General features: G+C 39.3%; 1 protein-coding gene across 3 annotated transcripts in view; it reads right to left on the bottom strand.

Moving 5' to 3' along the window:
- Positions 1 to 9,657: 9,657 nt before the first annotated feature.
- The window catches only part of slc6a9 (solute carrier family 6 member 9), a 76,237-nt gene continuing 68,585 nt past the window's right edge, over positions 9,658 to 17,309 (bottom strand). For all 3 annotated transcript variants that reach the window (XM_087831265.1, XM_087831264.1, XM_087831266.1), the window contains 3 exons: positions 16,972 to 17,072; positions 16,268 to 16,438; positions 9,658 to 14,913 (listed from right to left, as the gene is read on the bottom strand). In XM_087831265.1, coding sequence (XP_087687391.1) covers positions 14,647 to 14,913; positions 16,268 to 16,438; positions 16,972 to 17,072 — 539 coding nt within the window. In that variant the 3' untranslated portion in view covers positions 9,658 to 14,646. The remainder of the gene's footprint in view (positions 14,914 to 16,267; positions 16,439 to 16,971; positions 17,073 to 17,309) is intronic.

Raw genomic sequence — 17,309 nt, forward strand, 5'->3', positions numbered from 1 at the left:
CCTTGAGCGTTTGTCCAGTGTGCAATTTTTATAGCTTTTTTCCAGTAAATTAGCAGAAACATTCATTACTCTATGACACGGGCATTGAATCGGTGCAGTTTCATTCCTGAAACTATGATACTGATCCTCAAAGTTGATCCTAGAAAAAATCTGTGCTGAACAAAAAACTAGAAAGCAGTTTTAGATTGTAAGACTTTAAACAAATGTCATCATCAGAGGCTGTAAATAAGACTTTGTAGTTATGGACCCCCTGACCTCCAAGTTTTTGTTAGACTCCAAGGGCTAGTAGTGCAATAAGAAGAACTTCTCCTTTTCGGTGTCCACTAAGGAGTGTCTTCTTGCCTTGAAAGCTAGGCCATCTAAAGTGCATCAGTGCATGGTTAAGTTTAAGAAGCTAAAACACACTTGGCTAAGATTTTGGTAAAGGTCAGTGTTGCAATGAGCACATTGCAACATGAGGCAATGCATGAGGTTTTGGGGTACTCAACCTCAGCTTTCTCACCATTTGGTTATATTAATAAACTTATTACAGAGCACATGTCTACCACTGACTCTGGATTAGGTTCCAAATTTTCCATTTTCCATTTGTGAATTAGAAACCATGAGTCTGGAGCTCTAAGGAGCTTTATTCAATTCAAGGCGAGCTAGAAGTGAGCACCTAATGACCGAAATATTTGCTCACGGGCCAATGGCCAAAAACAGAAAAAAATCAACAAATGATTATTGCACTAACAGAAGTCTGACTCCAACTGAAGGCTAAAGGAAACCTATTGAGTTTAAGAAGGTGATTATCTTGTCAGCACTACAAGATAGGGTTTGCTTCCAGTCTGGTAGATTTAGATTTTTCATGTTATAGAGAACTGATCCCTTAATAGGTTTATCTATGTGAGCACATTATTAGACAAAATGGTGCTGCCTGGCACGCACACATCCAAACAGATAACAAGGTGCTAACAATCATGGGAGCAGTGTCTCCCATCTTCCTCGATATCCCCTGATGCCTTTTCATTTGTGATTTCAGGAAGTTCATTACTATTGCAGACGGGTCGTGCTTCTGCACCACAATCAATACTCTTCCATTAAGGTGATGAACGGTCCGTTTCTCCAACCTTCTGCAGTCCAGAATAATTCGCAGGACCCACTGATCCGAATCAGTCAATGTGGGCATGACAGCCCAACACCTCGGCAAAGGGAAAGAGAATGACTGACCTGGGAAGTCTAAGCAAGTTCTCAGTTTCCACATGTGGCCTATGCAACCCACCCCCTCCCCCATCAACCTAAACCAGGGGTCTGCAACCTTTAACACCCAAAGAGCCATTTGGACCCGGTTTCCACGCAAAAGACAACACTGGGAGCCACAAATACTTTTTGAAATCTAAAATGAAGATAACACTGCATATATTGTTTTTTTTACCTTTATGCTTTGTGTGAACAACTAAAGTAAGTAAGTAAAGTTTATTTATTAAGCGCTTTTCACAGACAGGCAGTCACAAAGCGCTGTACACAAATATTAAAATAAACAATACAATCAATAGACATTATACACAATGTAAAAGATCAAATGTAAATAATGTAAAGAATATAAAATATGTAGATCAACAAAAGGCTTGTTTGAACAGAAAAGCTTTTAACTGCTTTTTAAAAGAATCCACAGAGCAACTAAGGTGTGTTGCTTATGAAATCCATGAAGTGCTACAGAGAAAATTACATTTTATTTATGTAATTAACACATTTTGAACTCTTAAAGAAATATAACAAAAGGAAAGACACCCAGCTGAACTAAAATGATCCAGCAAACAAAAACTGTTGTGAGCCACCACCCTTATATCACCTTTGGGCTTTTGGAGCCTTGACCTGACTTTTAAAAAGTAATTGGAAAAAAGCACTATGCTGCTAAAAAAGGAAAAATAGATATTTGCAAAATTCCGCCTAAATATGTATTTTACCTGGTTAATGTGTGGCGGGGCGTGGTCTGCAGCACCGCTGCAGTGGAGGCGGACGCACCTGAGCGGCACCCACAATCACGCCTCTCCACCTTAAAGTCTGCGCTCTCTCTGCTGTTGTGTTGTCGGGCTGTGAGCTGAAAAACTACAGCCGGCTGTATGCGTACAGCAACCGTGTGGAAAATGGTCAGTAAAGAGATGCTGAAAAGCGTGTTCATGCAAACATCGTCGGGTCTGTCGTGATATGTTTACAATAAGACTTATGGTCCCGAACCTCTGCGCACAGCATCTGCAAATCGGGGCTTTCATCTTTACGCAGGACTTTAAGCTGTCGTCTGTGAGGCGTGAGCGGTGTTTGTTTTAACATAGTTCATGGTGGAGAACAGCTGCTGACATAATGTGGATCCGAAGATCCAGAACTGGCCTACCTGGGGTCGAAAGTCTCGATAAATGCACGGCGTTTCGGCGGGTATACCGGCTTCCGCGAGTGTGACGCTTATTTTGAGCGGTGAAAAAATAATGTAATATAATTTTATTTTTATATTTCAAAATCACAATAATCTTCCAATTTAGAACTACAAGTTAAAAAAAGAACTAAACACAAATAAAATACACTTCAATACTTCTAATTTATTTTCCCAAACCACCTGGAGCTGCAGTATAAGGACAAAAGAGCCGCATGCGGCTGCCGACCCCTGACCTAAACCTTAATGCAGTTGACGTAAGCACTGTCAAGGCTTTCTCAAACTTCGGCCTGGCAAATAAGTTAATTACCTTACTAGTGGGTGTTTACCCCCCAAAAGTTGGGAGGTAACATCCACCAGACCATTGCAGTGCAGGGTTTTTGTACAACATGAATACTTTTACCCACAAACAACAATATTCAGAAGATATCAAGATGTTAAGTGGTTTAAATGTTCTTTTTGTATAAAATAATAGGTCATATCTGCAAGAAAGAAAACCCCTAGGAAGAATAATTTTCGCTCTATTCTGGCATCAGAGGTTTGGTATTATAACAGACTTGGCACATGTGGGATTTAAACACTAATGCAGTGCCAAGAAAACACATTTCCCCACATGCTCTATAAATATTTGCATCAGCACCGACAAAAACACTTGCTGTTCTTTAATTCATAAGAGATATGCTGAGTCACCCTTCAGGAAACAGGAATTAACTTTTCCTGAGATGGACATATTGTGAAAACCTTGGCAAAGACAACACTATGTTAATTCAATAAGGTCTGTGTTGTTAGCTTACTACAGAGACTGTTTTCCTTCAATTTAACAGCTGACACGTTCTACTATCTTTTGGTAATCCGAAAAGAAATACAGAGTGGCAAAGCAATTACTGGGAGACTGACAGGTTTGCGGCTGAACATTCAGCTCAGCCAACATAATGCTCACACAGTGTTCAAATCTGTCAGCAACACAGACAGATTGAAGAAGGCTACACTACATAACTGAATGAATCAGACAGAGTAAGTGCTACGTCAATTAAATCAGTAGTTTTTACCAATTATAAATACAAATCAGCTAATTAAAAAGAGGCAAACATAATGATCAAGTGCAGTCATCAGGTTGACATGTTTACTAGCCACAACTACCAAGATTATGAAAATGGACGTGTGGACATTTGTAAAAAATAACAAGAGAACAACAAAGTTTCTGAGATCGAAATATTCAGAGCCAAAGCCGGAGTGTCTTAAACTTGTATTCTTTTAACAACCATCAGGGGGCGACTCCTCTGGTTGTTAAGAAGATTTCTGATTGTATACAACAAGTCCCTGCCGTAAGAGTGCGGAGTGTCCTCGGTTTCCCAGATCTACCCCCTTACTTCTCACATGTGGTTTCAAAACACCAAGATGGAGGTAGCCAGAAAGTCAATATTGGGGATTCAAATATGGATTTCACAAGGTTGATGTCATAGTAGCCAGTACATGTTATTTTTTTTCTAATATTTTATTTATTCTAAAACTAGATTTATCTGAGGGTAGGTTTATTTTCATTTTAGCTTGTGAGAGTTCAAAAAGTTCAAGGCTTTAAATATAATGTAATTAATTTAGGAAAGATATTGCCATGTAACAAATTATGACTTAAAATCAAATGACAGATCAGCTATTTAACACGGACTTGTGAACAGCTCAATGAAAGTAACATTCTTGTATTCATAAATATAATTATGTATTAGAATCACCATCTACAGTGTTTATCCTTGAGCCACAAATCACTGATGTCATAGTCACTGATTTCTGTGTAGGTCCACAGTAATTTAGGTCATAATATTCTTAAGGGCTTGAAATGAAGGCAGCTGGACTTCTTTTTGGTCCAAAATATAATAAATGGGCCTGTCAACATTAGTAATAGGTGTAACAGGTATAGGTGTAAATAATTAAAAACTTTTCCATCTGTTAAATCTCTGAACTTGAATGGTTATTTGATACTTTCGCATCACATTTTCATTGCAGTAACAACTTGTTTTTGTTGCAGTTGTCTGTAAGACTTACTCACTTTTACTACAGGAGAATATATAGAATCCCTTACATCAGTAATGTCTTCTTGTCCACCACTTTCTCCACAGCAGGATCTTCTCAGCATATTCTGATCTCTGGTAACATGTTGTCATAGACAACATCACAGAACTACAGCAAATTTGTCTTTTTCAATAAATTATTAAGTGAATAAATGAGCAAACATTGTGCATTCCCATACTAGGTAACACAGTGATGCAGCAGTTAGCACTCTTTCCTCACAACAACAGACTCTTACCTCACAACAACAGACAATCTAGCTGTGTGGAGTTTGCATGTTCTCTAGGTTTCTCTCCCAGTCCAGAGACGTACATGTTTCACGATAGCTAGGCTTAAGCCCAGCAGGGATAAATGGCATTTCCATACTCATTTCCACCTGGCTTTTTGTCAAAGCCACTTTTTTGTACATAAAGAGTCGTGTCCCACTCTGGAACGCTCGATTCTAGACCCCTGAACTTTTGTAACCAACAAAAAGTTACAAAATTGGGCCAAAATGTGGTGTGAGCTTCATGCTAACTTCAATCTAGCATTCAATACTTCAGCACTCAGTGCTTTTTAAGTTCCTACATCAAGCTGTAAAACATCAGCTAAACTAGTATAAATAAGCTTTCTATGTTCCTCCCATATGCCCTATTTGTGGAACTTATTCTGAGGTCAGCAACTGTATATATAACTATGCTAATTAGCCAAGGTTAGCCAAGGTTTTTGAAATAAAAAAGGCTCATAAAAGATTTCTCTTTTAAAAAAGAAGAAAAAAGTTGCATGCTTTTATTTGACAAATGATTTAAAGAATGGATCCATTATACAAAATATAGTGTAGGTTAACACTTAAGGCTGAACTTACTCATGTGGCCCGTAGTATTATAAAGGTGTCACAGCAGTGGGTATGTCATATATTACTCCTGACAAAGGTGAAGGACCAATAGCTTGCTTGCCTGTGACCCTGGATGAAGGCTGTTTTTCTTTTCTCCTAAGATGGATTCCCAGAACTAAAGTCACCTTTCAAACAACAAGCAACAATAGACCCACAAGCAGCAAAATTACTTTCTGTCAAAAATGAAAACCTCAGTCTGGGAAATGTCCTTCAGCCACCCCTCAACACAAAGGCTGCAACACTCCACTGCTGTTCTCAGTAGAATATGGTAAGTATTCGTGGATAACAATCAGCAGTTACGCCTCCACAGTTGTCCTCTGTCTGTTACTGTCCAGAAAGGTACTTAGAATTCAGCAGCTATGAGGCACTTCATTGCATCATGTAGTTTCCGAACAAAACTGCTGTAACTGATGGGATTCTGAAACTTATAAGTAGACCTGATAGTTCACCAGCAAAGAGAATAACAAGCCTTGTGTGTGTGTGTGTGTGTGTGTGTGTGTGTGTGTGTGTGTGTGTGTGTGTGTGTGTGTGTGTTAGTGGCTAACAAGCCACTGACATCTAGCTGTGTTCATTATGTAGCTTAATCCTGTAGTCTGGTGGTACCCATGATGGATGTTATGACCCAGTGATAAAATAGCTTGGCTGCAGTTGCTGTGCCTGTAAAAGAGTCTGTTGGGTCTTACAGTCACACTCTCACTGCCCTTTTCTGATTACACTTGATGAAGGACCTCACTGAACATTTTAAGGATGATGAATCTGATGTGTCCATTCATCTATCCTACGTGACATTTCAGCCACTTTAGCCCAAATTGCTGCGGGGTCCGGCAGTCATCAGTCTCAGTCGATGATTCCTTTGGATTTTGGTCTCTTAGCACAGTCGGGTTAATGCTTTTGGTCTGCGACAAGATGCCTCACAAATGAAGAGAATGTGCTGTAGAGGTTACATACTGCACCTATGGTGACTACTGGGCTACTTATCTCAGAATCTTGTCTGATGGGTACAAAAAAGATTTGATATTTATGATATCTTGATGTGTTACAAAGGTCTTGGAAAGGTTAAGGCTGTTATCTATCAATCATCACTTAACTTGAGAGGACAGAAGCGGCGGATGTATCTGATATAATGCAATGAATATCAGCATAAATATAAAAAACATTTTGGAAGAATTCACACTACAAGCCTTCATTTGGATGAAAAGGCACAAACTTTAGCAAAAATGCTGAAACAGAATCTAGAAATATTACAACTGAGCTATTAACTGAGGGTTTTTTTTTTAAAGGTTTTTACTGATGACTATAATGTAATTAATTTAATACTGAAGAAATCTTTATATCCTCAGGCTAATTCTGAAACCTTACAATCCCTGGACCATTAATCAGTTACGCACTGTACTGCGTTTATGAGTTTCCTTAGATCAATGATGAGATATTTTTATGCCAGTGAAACAAATGGACGAATGAGAACTTAGTGATACAGGTTATATATCAAGATGGTTTTTGGAGCTGTTGTACCAGTGAAGATAAATAAAACGGAAGGCTCTAAAGACGGCATCTCTTTTGTATCTTAGGTGTCGATGAACATTACACCACCACGCATGGCTTCATTTTAGGACTCAACTAAGATATTAAAATATTCATATCCAAATAAAAGAGAAGTGAAAGCTACAATCTTTCCCCCCACATGAATAAAAATGTGTCTTTTTGTTGCTCATCTTTTGCTTGTACTCTTCACATCAGTGCTGACTAAGAAGGGTGAAGCTTTGCCTACATGTTGATGATTTTCTTTTATATTTACAGCCATACTGCCCTCTTCTGACTCCACATGGGTAGTGTGATCATTACATCCAGCATCCAGGACATACAGTGGAGTAAGTGATCACCCGTGCAGCTTCATTGGCATGGGTGCATATATGTTGAATCACTGTACATGCACTATTTAAAAAGCGTGAAGAAGAAAATGGATCTAAGCTTAGCTGTGTTGAAGAATTAAATGTTAAGAGGTTAGCAAGACTGAAAATTTTGCTTAACAGTGGAAATTACAGTTTAATACCCTTTCCCTTTAAAGTCCCTTTATTTCCCAAGACTTTCTTAAGTCACCATGTTTAATTCTAGGCATTGTATTGTAAACCTTGACCCTTTGACCCATAGAGTGAGGAGCAGATTGGTTTGATCCCACCCAAAATAATTACAGAGCATTCCTGAAACAAGTCCTCTGTTCTCGCATGAGGGCGTACTTAAAATTGTAACATTGTTTTGCAGTTTTGCCTCAGTACACCTCCAAAGTGGATTTTAAATCAAACAGTAAGTGCAGACTTTCAGCTTAAATTAAATGAGTTTTTTTGCAGCAATTCTTTTACATGTTAAGAGGCTGCAAGTTAAAATTTAGGGACAAGTAGTTTCATGACCAGGTTAGGTCTGTGACCTTTTACTATTTCATGAAAAAATAAAGCAAACATGATATCTCAAGTTGATTGAAAGTGTTGATTTAGTAGCTGTACACTGTCATTTTAAACACGAAGGCTCTATTCAATTCAATTTTACATATATAGCACTAAATCTAATTTCCTTCGGGATTAATAAAGTATTCTGATTCTGATTCTGATCACAACAGTTGCCTCAAAGCGCTTTATATTGTAAGGTAAGACCCTACAATAATTCAGCAATCAAATGACCTCTATGAGCAATCACTTGGTGACAGTGGGGGTGAAAAACATTTTAACAGGAAGAAACCTCTAGCAGAACCAGGCTCAGGGAAAGCTAGCCATATACTGCGAGAAGTTCAAGGGTAATGGAAGGAAGATTTAAGTTTCGCTGTTGTGTTCAGAGACTTAAAGAAAAGTTGGTTGGCCATCTGTACATCTTCAAAATATGATGCAACAGGATGAGCAGAAACAGTGTGTCCAAACGAATTGTCAGCTGTACAGAAAGATGTAAAACTAACATTAGTCCTAATACAGGTAATACTGTATCAAACTGAGTAAAGGTGCATTTTACACTGCATGCTATCAACTTTAACTTTAGTCCATATTGCACAAAAGGATGAGACTGCGATGGATTAAGTGGAGACTGCTCCAGGCCAAAAAAATCTAGATTAAATTGTTAACATAACTTCGGCTCTTCACAAGCATCTGTACAGACAGCATGCTAACGCTAAGCTAGCCAAGAACATCCATCTGGCCAAGCCAGAGTGATGTTAAAGCTGAGTGATTGGTAAACCCAAGCCCAGCACAGTTATAAAGTGAGCCTTCATTTGCAGTGAAGCGGATGAGCAGTAAGGCTGCAGCGTGTTTCTACCTGTTCATGTTTCTGCAGTAGAATTACTGTGACGATCGCTTTAAAGTTTGTGTTGTCGGCTTTGTGTTCATACCTAAATACTAAGGGAAAGATCACACGGTTAATTGGTAATTATGAGACAGTGTGTTTAAGATAATTTTACAGAGTAACATGAAAGTAACGAAATAAGTAGTACAACGAATGTCTTTCTCCTGAGTGTAATTAAATAACGTACTGCGTTACTTTTAAGAAGAGCGTTCTGTATCAGAATCAGAATCAGAATCGTGTTTATTGGCCAAGTATATGTGCAGACACATACAAGGAATTTGGTTCCGGTAGATGGAGGGTCTCAAGCACAGCAATGTAAATCTCACACACACACACACACACACACACACACACACGTCTATATATACACATTACACATGCATACACACAGCTGTGTAAACCAACTATAAATAACTAATCTAAACTTATATACATAAAATACAGAAATGAATGAGGTGCAATGAATACTACAGAATGTACATAAGGTGCAGTTGCAGTCTGGCAGTGGGAGCAGTGTGACAGGTCAACTGTTAAGAAGGGAGATGGCGAGGGGAAAGAAACTGTTCCTATGTCGGGTGGTCCTGGTCTGCAGGCTATAACATGTGTAGTAACTGTTTTGAGTAATAACCCCAACACTGATTACAACAAAGAGGGGAAATACCTCCAACATACTCAAACATTTGACATTGCATGTAATTAATTTGTATGAATGCCTTTGATATGCTGGTGACTCTCAAAGTGGAGCCAATGAGAACTGATAAGGGAATTGATAAGGTCTTGAATCTTTAAGCGATATCAATAATAGAATCTGAATCGCTAAATTCTTAGCAATTCCCATCCCAACTTGCAAAGATGTGAATATTTCAATCTTGTAGCCTCTGTACTGTGATTTGTGTGTGTGTGTGTGTGGGTACGTGCATATAAAGTACGTGCATTATTTTAATGCACGTGCATTAAAATCAACAAAAGTTTAAAAGACAACACCGAGCAGTGATCTTTAAAATAGATTTTATTTATCATTTTGTAATTCAACAGTTTACGATACACAGCTGACAGGACTAAGACATTTCAATGAATTTTGGCCCTAAAGGTTGAAGAACACGAAGAACAGACATGGTTAGATACACAGACAGATATGATAGAAGGTACCAGAAGAACTGTGCTCTCTTTTCTTTTCATTTTTTCTTTTTTACTTGTGCTTTTTCCCCCTCCACTCCACCCATGAAACAATTCACATTGGCATAGCAACAACAAAGCAATGTCCTTCAGCCAGAACATTGAACAGACATGATTTACTTTTCTTGTTTTGTTTAATTTTTAAAAAAATGGAAGTTTGAGTTATTATTGTAATTATATATTTATACATTGTGTTGCTTATATAAACACTCATGATCTCTTTAAAGTGCTGTGACATGACATTATGCTTTTATGACCAGTAGTATGAAATACAAGAGGTAATGTTTTGTAATTCACAGAGAAAGCAATGCAAAATGCAAAAAATGTTTTGTTTTTTCACTACAGTGGAGCAGTTGTCCTGCAAACCTTTGCCTAGCTAATGTTCTTCATCAACACCAGTGACGTTCTGCACAGCAGCCAGCAGTGGAAAGCAATGGTAAGTAGTCAAGTTTTATCTTTCTATTCATGCAGTTATCAAGAAATCATAGTTAATCAAAACCAAACAATAGATGGACCCATTTCTGAAACATATGCCATGTAATTTGCCTACATTTCCACACAAAACAACATTACACGCAAGAATAAAAACTGTGTATTCCTGATGCCGATTCCATCGTGGTTGCTGAGTAATTTTGGTGTTTTGATTTCATTAATTTTTTTTGTTTTTAAGGACTACACAGGAAAAAAAAGGCAAACTGTTCACGCTGAGGGCCACAGGATATTAAAAGTAAACAGTGATGTATGACTGTTGGCACTGCACAGATGAAAGTCAATGTAATACTGTTAAACACACACACATACAAAAAACAAAAAAAAAAGCATTGTCATGTAGTGGCTGCCACTGTCTACACCAGAGCACACAGTAAAAACTAACCACTCTTTTGTAGTTCAAGTTTCAATACAAAGCTTTTTGTTTGGCAATGCTTTTGTTAATACCAGCTGGCTTCGTCGGAATTTCTCTGTGGATACAGTGTCAAAAACCAACAAAAAGTTGCGTCACTGAACGTGGATAAACGACGGTTAAAATCAGAGGAAATAATATGTACTTGTCCTTCTTTTAGTACAAAAGAAAGACTGTATATGATTAGCAGAGTAGGACTAGATTAGAGGTACATGGACATCAATACTGACACTACGCCTGCTCTACATGCAGGCTCAGCAGTTAGAGCTAATCCACTACACACAATACACAGTACACTCGACATTTTCTACATTACACTACAAATCAGGGGGAAAAAACCCAAATAAAAACTGAAAACAACAACAACAACAAACACAACAACAAAAAACCTCAGTCAATATCTGCCCCTCAAGACCCAACCCCCCAAAAAGAAAGAAAAAAAAAAATGAACACCCACCCCAGAAATAAAAGCAAAGTAAAACACGCACAGTCTGATTATATACGTTTTTCTTTACATTACTGTACAATGTGAGGAGGAGATGCGGGGGCCAGCAGAGGTGGCCAGGGTTGAAATATATAGAGATAGCATTGCAGCAGGCTGGCTAATCTTCACTTATTACAACATGAACACAACGAGGCAGGCAATCACAGACAGGACGTGGTCTGAGCTACAAGCTGTCCCGACATACACTGAGAATAATCAAGTTCTTCATCATCTTTTTCAGCAAGCACGACCTTACCTATAAAGCAGACTTCCTAACCTATCCAACGTGGTAGGTTAAGCTAGGTTAGCAGGTGGTGATAATGTATCGTTTCACAGAGCACCTGGTTTTGGAGTAATTTAATTAGAAATAAACACTAATCGCCCCCCTGCCAAAAACCCCCAAAACAAAACAAAAAAAAAATCCACCACATGTAGCCTGATAGTTTAGGAGTAAATCAGAACCAGAGGGTCCAAACAGTCGGCTAACCAACTAAAGTTCATCTACAAGAACAGCTTCCTATCAGCTTTCCTTTCCTGTGCAAAAGCTCCTTAAATACGATCAGTAGAATTGTGCTCATCTTAGAATGCTCACTGTGCTCTTAATGTTTCTTTCAGGATATTTAGCCTCTTCAGCCAACTTTTCCACCCCCCAATCTTGTGCTCCATCTTGTGGATTACCGGAGCAACTGCGCTGATATACTAAAAAACACTTTCTGCTTCTGAAGAAACAACTGTGGGGACCTGAACTTGTTTCTTGACATTTTATTGGTCACAGATGCAATTAATGACGGCTCAGTTCCATTAAGAGTAGAAGTAAACTGTGAAAGTGCTCTGGCACGGTCAAAAGAAGGCCCTCCAATAAAGCAGTATGTAGCTATCAATGCTACCCCTGCGCTTTTCCTAGAGTCACAAGAATATGTGCCAGTTCACGGTGACATTGTGCTTAAATACATCAGATATAGGTATGTACTGAATCATTTACCATTTTTGGGAGTGTGCTTACTCTACGTTCTTACTAAAAGTTAAAGACTGAATACACTACAGCTTGTGTTAGCTAAGCTTACAGCGTTAGCTTAGGCAACTGTGACTGTGTAGAAAAATTCACATCCTGCTCTTCAAATGGCCACTAATTAAAAATGAATTTGCTATATTTCTTCTTTATATTACTTTTTTTTTTAAACCGAAAATGAAATAAGTTGCCTGTTAATGACTGAGACACCAGCCAAGACACAGCGCTGGGCTAGCTGTAGTCCAGTTGTTATGCTAATGTAAGCCAACTATAGCTATGAGATTGACATCGATATTCTACTCCAACTCTGAGCGAAAAAGTGAATATGGTTTCTACAAATAAATATGGGGAATATAATAGACAGTTTGGTTTATTATACTAACATGTTCACTGCCTGCACATCACAGCACTCATTTAACCAGTCTGGATAATCTGACAAACTGTAAGAACCTGGACCTGAAGAGACAACTTTGCCTTTCAAGCTAAAAGCATCTCACAACATCTAAGGAGGAGTGAATAGAAAACCCTTGCCTTGTTCTTCCTTCACACCACCATATAAATCTCTGACACCACACTTCTACAGCAGTCTGCCAGAGGCCTTCCGATCTCCGGGGAAGCCCCACCCTGCATGCTAAAGAGTCCACTCCCTACTGCGTGTCACCCTCCGACATAACCACAATAAGTCAAGTAACAGATGAGGAATGGTAAACACGGTTAAAGGTGATTCCGTAGTGTCACTTTTTTTGTACAAAATAAACATATGCGGTCGTTACTATTTACTAAGTTTACAAGAATTAGAGGTAATAAAGAGACGTCTAGCGAGACAGTACTATGCAGCTATATGTAAAACTACATCAATGAAAAGGTTTTTCTTCTGGAAAGAAGCAGCGTCTTCTCTGCTTTCCGTCTCTGCCAGTTACAGCACAGCTTGGCTCAGAGCTTTTAAAAACAAATGTCTGTAAATACATTAAAGGTTTACACTGACTGTAAGTGACTGACGTTTCAGTCTCTGAGAAACATGTGTTACCAAAAACATGTGTAGGACTCAGGTAACTTAGGAAATGTTTTTGGTAACATGCCTGAATGGGGCAGATTGCTACGACCCATAGGACACACAGACTACGGCACACTTTTTAATACTTCCTAGCCTGGATTCTCCTTCACAGATCAAATCTCATGATGAGTTTCACTCAAACAGAATTTCTGGAAGACTTAATAAGAGATGGCACTTCTATATATATATATTTATATACTTGTATATACGGAGTTGCATTGACCTGGTTTGCGTGTATGCGTATGCGTTTTTGGACAGCAAGGAAAGTCCCTAAAATCTAGAACAGGCCAACTCAGTCGAAGCAAGGTTTCCACTAGCGAGGAACCACAAAGTTCACTTTCGCTTCGATCCAGAGAATTGGGCACTGGGACCTCTTCTGTTAAAAACAATGATTGCATGTGTGTTTATGTGTGCACATGTATGCGAATGCAGAGTTACAGTACAGCTCACTGATGTTTCTCTGCTTAAGGTTTAAGCAGCTTTAGTAGGAGGAAAAAAAGTTACCAGTGGAGGAAATTTCCAGAGAAAATAAGCCCTAAGTGTCAGTTGTCATCTTGGGTGTTTGTTAAATATTTGTGCTCTTTCGATTTTTTTTCCTTTATAAGAAGAAGCAGCATAAAAAAAACAACAGGCTTAGTCTTAAACTGAGATCAACTACGGTTGAGGTCACTGTGTGCTGTAAAATATACAGATTGTATGAGTGTGAATGAGAGTATTCGCCTCTTTTTTTTGTCTGGCTAAACAACAGAGCCTTTTACCATCTTTGTCAGACTGTAAATGGCCCGTACAGGCACATTTTACCCTTCTCCTCCATGTTACAGCACCACAACAAGTCTCCAGCTGCCGCTACAAAGTCGCCCATCCCAAACAGAACCAGCTAACGGTATAAAGGAGAACAGTGTGTGTCTCTATGCTGCTGCATGCACAAAAACATAACCATGCAGCATCACAATCTACTGTACCTCTAATGGCATATGAAGATGACGTATACAAGTTTCACAAAAAAAAAAAATGAAAGGAAAAACCCCCCCAAATATTATTAAATTATGTAGAACAAATTAAAAACTCACTCACGCACATGATGCCATACGCACAAATCTTTTGGGTGATGAGCCAATTTTTCTTTTTTTTCTTCCTTTCATTTTGTTTTTCTGCACTTATGTAGAGACAACACACAGATAGATAGAAGAGGTTAGGATAGATATAATAAGCCCTTACAATATGTAAAGGTCTCCAGTGAATGGGATCTCCCCCACAGAGGACTGTGGGAAAGTGGGGTTGAGGATGAAGGAGAAGGGAGGAAAAGGGAAAGGTGTGAGGCTTTTGCCCCCTGATGCCGATAGAGCGGAGAGCCGTCTATGCGCTGGGGTTGGGGTTGTTGTGTATGTTGGTGGAGCCGTTGCTTCCCTGGATGGTGAGGCTAATCTCATCCTTCCTCTCCTTCTCCTTTCCCTCCTCCTTCTCTTTCTCCTTCTCCTTTTGTTCTTCCTTCAGCTCATCCCTCTCCTTTAAGGGACGGGCCTCCACAGTGTCTTCGGAGGCCATAGGGGCGTAGCGGCCTGTCCGGTGCTCCTGGAGGGCAGGACCCCACTTTGGATGCGCTCGGCACGCAGCCTTCAACCTCTGAGAGAGAAAGACAGACGCGCCTTTTAGAGCAGAAACATCAAGACTTATGAAGTCAAATTAGGTTTTCATTAAGTGACGCTTTCCTTTCTTCAGCAGCTCCCACACATAACCACTGTGACTAAACTCCACTTAACTTTCATTTTCCCTCCATGCTTTTTAGTTCATCTGATAATTTAGCAGCTGCCATTGCACATTCACATCTCTTAAACAAGATTTATGGCCTGTCTAATTGTCAGAAATTGCAGCATTCCAACAGCGGGGCAGCTTTGTGCTGACACACATTATACTTTCTATACTTTCTCCCATTTGTTATTAACAGTTCTGCAGCACTTGTGGTCTTTATAGCACCAAACATGTGGCATCAGTGTGGTTACAATGTCCTCCAGAGATTGCATAAAAAAAGTGCACTGTTATAGCCTGCTCATTTTCATGTGTGTGGGTTTTTGTTATTCTTGTTCCTTTTTAAAAAAATATGTCACTTCCCTTGTGTTTCTTAATTCAGTGTTATTTACATAGCACAAGTTCACAATAATAATAATTTCCCAGCATTTTATATTGTAAGGTAAGGGTGGTGCAGTATTACATCAGTAGACCAAAAATTCCCCTGTGAGAAAATGCTTGACGATAGTGGGGAGGAAGAACTTCCTTTTAACAGGAAGTGAGCCAGACTCAGACATGCAGAGAGAGAAGGAGAAAGAACGAGAAGGAAGCTAGCCATGTATTCACTGTGAGGTCATATCTTTCTGTTTATATCTCGTCATATCTTCTTCATTGTTGCCTGTCTGTTTGCTGCAATGTCTGCATTTAGGCCCTCTACCCCAAACGAAGACCCAACACATATGGTGCCTTCCTCTGTTTTCCCAGTCTCTATGACAACCAGCTTTTCCCTCCTAGTGTAGCTGTCGGCGATACGGATCATAAAATTTCAACCGACAGTTCAAGTGACCTCAGCACTAACTGACACCAGCAACACATTTTTTCCTCCTCAAACTAATTTGCCAAAAGCAGAGATGCTTGGATTGATATTTAAACATCGTTTATGGTGTAAACTAATAGTTCGTCTGCTTTTAGAGCTTACATAATGCAAACGGGCAATTGAATTATGGAAAGAGCTCTCTCCATTATTCGGCAAACATACTTTAGCTGATATGCAGTTGAGAGCTTTTCAGTTGCTCAGATGATGTTAAAACTTGTGCTTTAATTTGTAGTGCAGCTCTTGCATGCAAAAATGTTTTAACACGTTGACCTTTTTGAAAATTTGTGCTTCAGAGGGAAATTTAGCCTTTTGTATTGAACTATAGAGCGGTTTATGTCAGCTGAACGGAGAGGAGACTTTCGGGGGAAGCTGTACCTCTCTAAAGGTAGCTCCTGGTGACTTTGAGATCTTGTAGAGGGCGTAGATGGGTATGCAGACCACCGAGGACAGAGCCATGGCAAAGCCAATAGCCAAGGACCAGCCGGGATACACGTAGTCATTGTAAGTAATGGGTTTGTACTGGATCACTGTGAAGATCAGGATGAACTGCAGGGACAAAGAGAGAATAGAAAGAGCCTGAATGTGTGCAAAATGCATGTATAACACAGTAATAAAGACATATGTCACACAGGTGGGTAAAAGCATGAAAATTAAGCCAGTGCAGGTGAAATCACCGTTGACAGCGTTATTTAAAAGTTGCAGATGATTAGGGCAGCACTCTGTGCAAAAGAAATGAAAGAGAGAGAAAAATGACCAGTAATCCACAACAATGAATTTCTTGGTTAGCCCAGCAGCTTAGTGGACTAATACGCCTGCTTGGGAAATACCATTGATATCAGCTGCATGTGTCCATTTCCCAGTCAGAAAGCTTTGCTTTTGGAGGTTTTAACCGGAAACAAAGCCAAAAAGATTAGCACTGATGGCAGCTCAAATGTAGGTCGGGTCCATAACAATGCGTCAGCAATACAGGGAAGTTGAGAACCTTCCACTCAACATCCTGCAGACTATGCAAAATATTGACAAGCTATTTCGTCACGATGTCTATGCTTAGATCAGTGTGCTTGTGTGTGTTCACTTACAGAGATAATCACAGGCGAGATGAATCTCCAGCAGACTTTGAAGAAGAGAGGAGGAGGGAAGCCCAGCATCATCTCTACATCTTTGAAGTAGTTCCTGTGGCCTGCAAAGGAACAAAAACCCAGCATTCGTCATCATCATCAGCTTTGATTACTTGTACCGGATTATGTGACTAATATTATGACTTGCTGTGGTAAGTGGTATTCTAGTTTTTATTAGGTCTGTTAACTCAGCGCTTCAAACTATGGAGTCCAAAACCACTGGGTGACATCACAGTGACCACGTCTGTCATTGATACTGTCTATAAATGGTGAGTCATTGGGATAGAGGTCAGGTAACT

The sequence above is a fragment of the Neolamprologus brichardi genome, chromosome 18 (assembly GCF_056152115.1).
Source record: "Neolamprologus brichardi isolate AB-2024 chromosome 18, ASM5615211v1, whole genome shotgun sequence".
NCBI classification, from domain to species: domain Eukaryota; kingdom Metazoa; phylum Chordata; class Actinopteri; order Cichliformes; family Cichlidae; genus Neolamprologus; species Neolamprologus brichardi.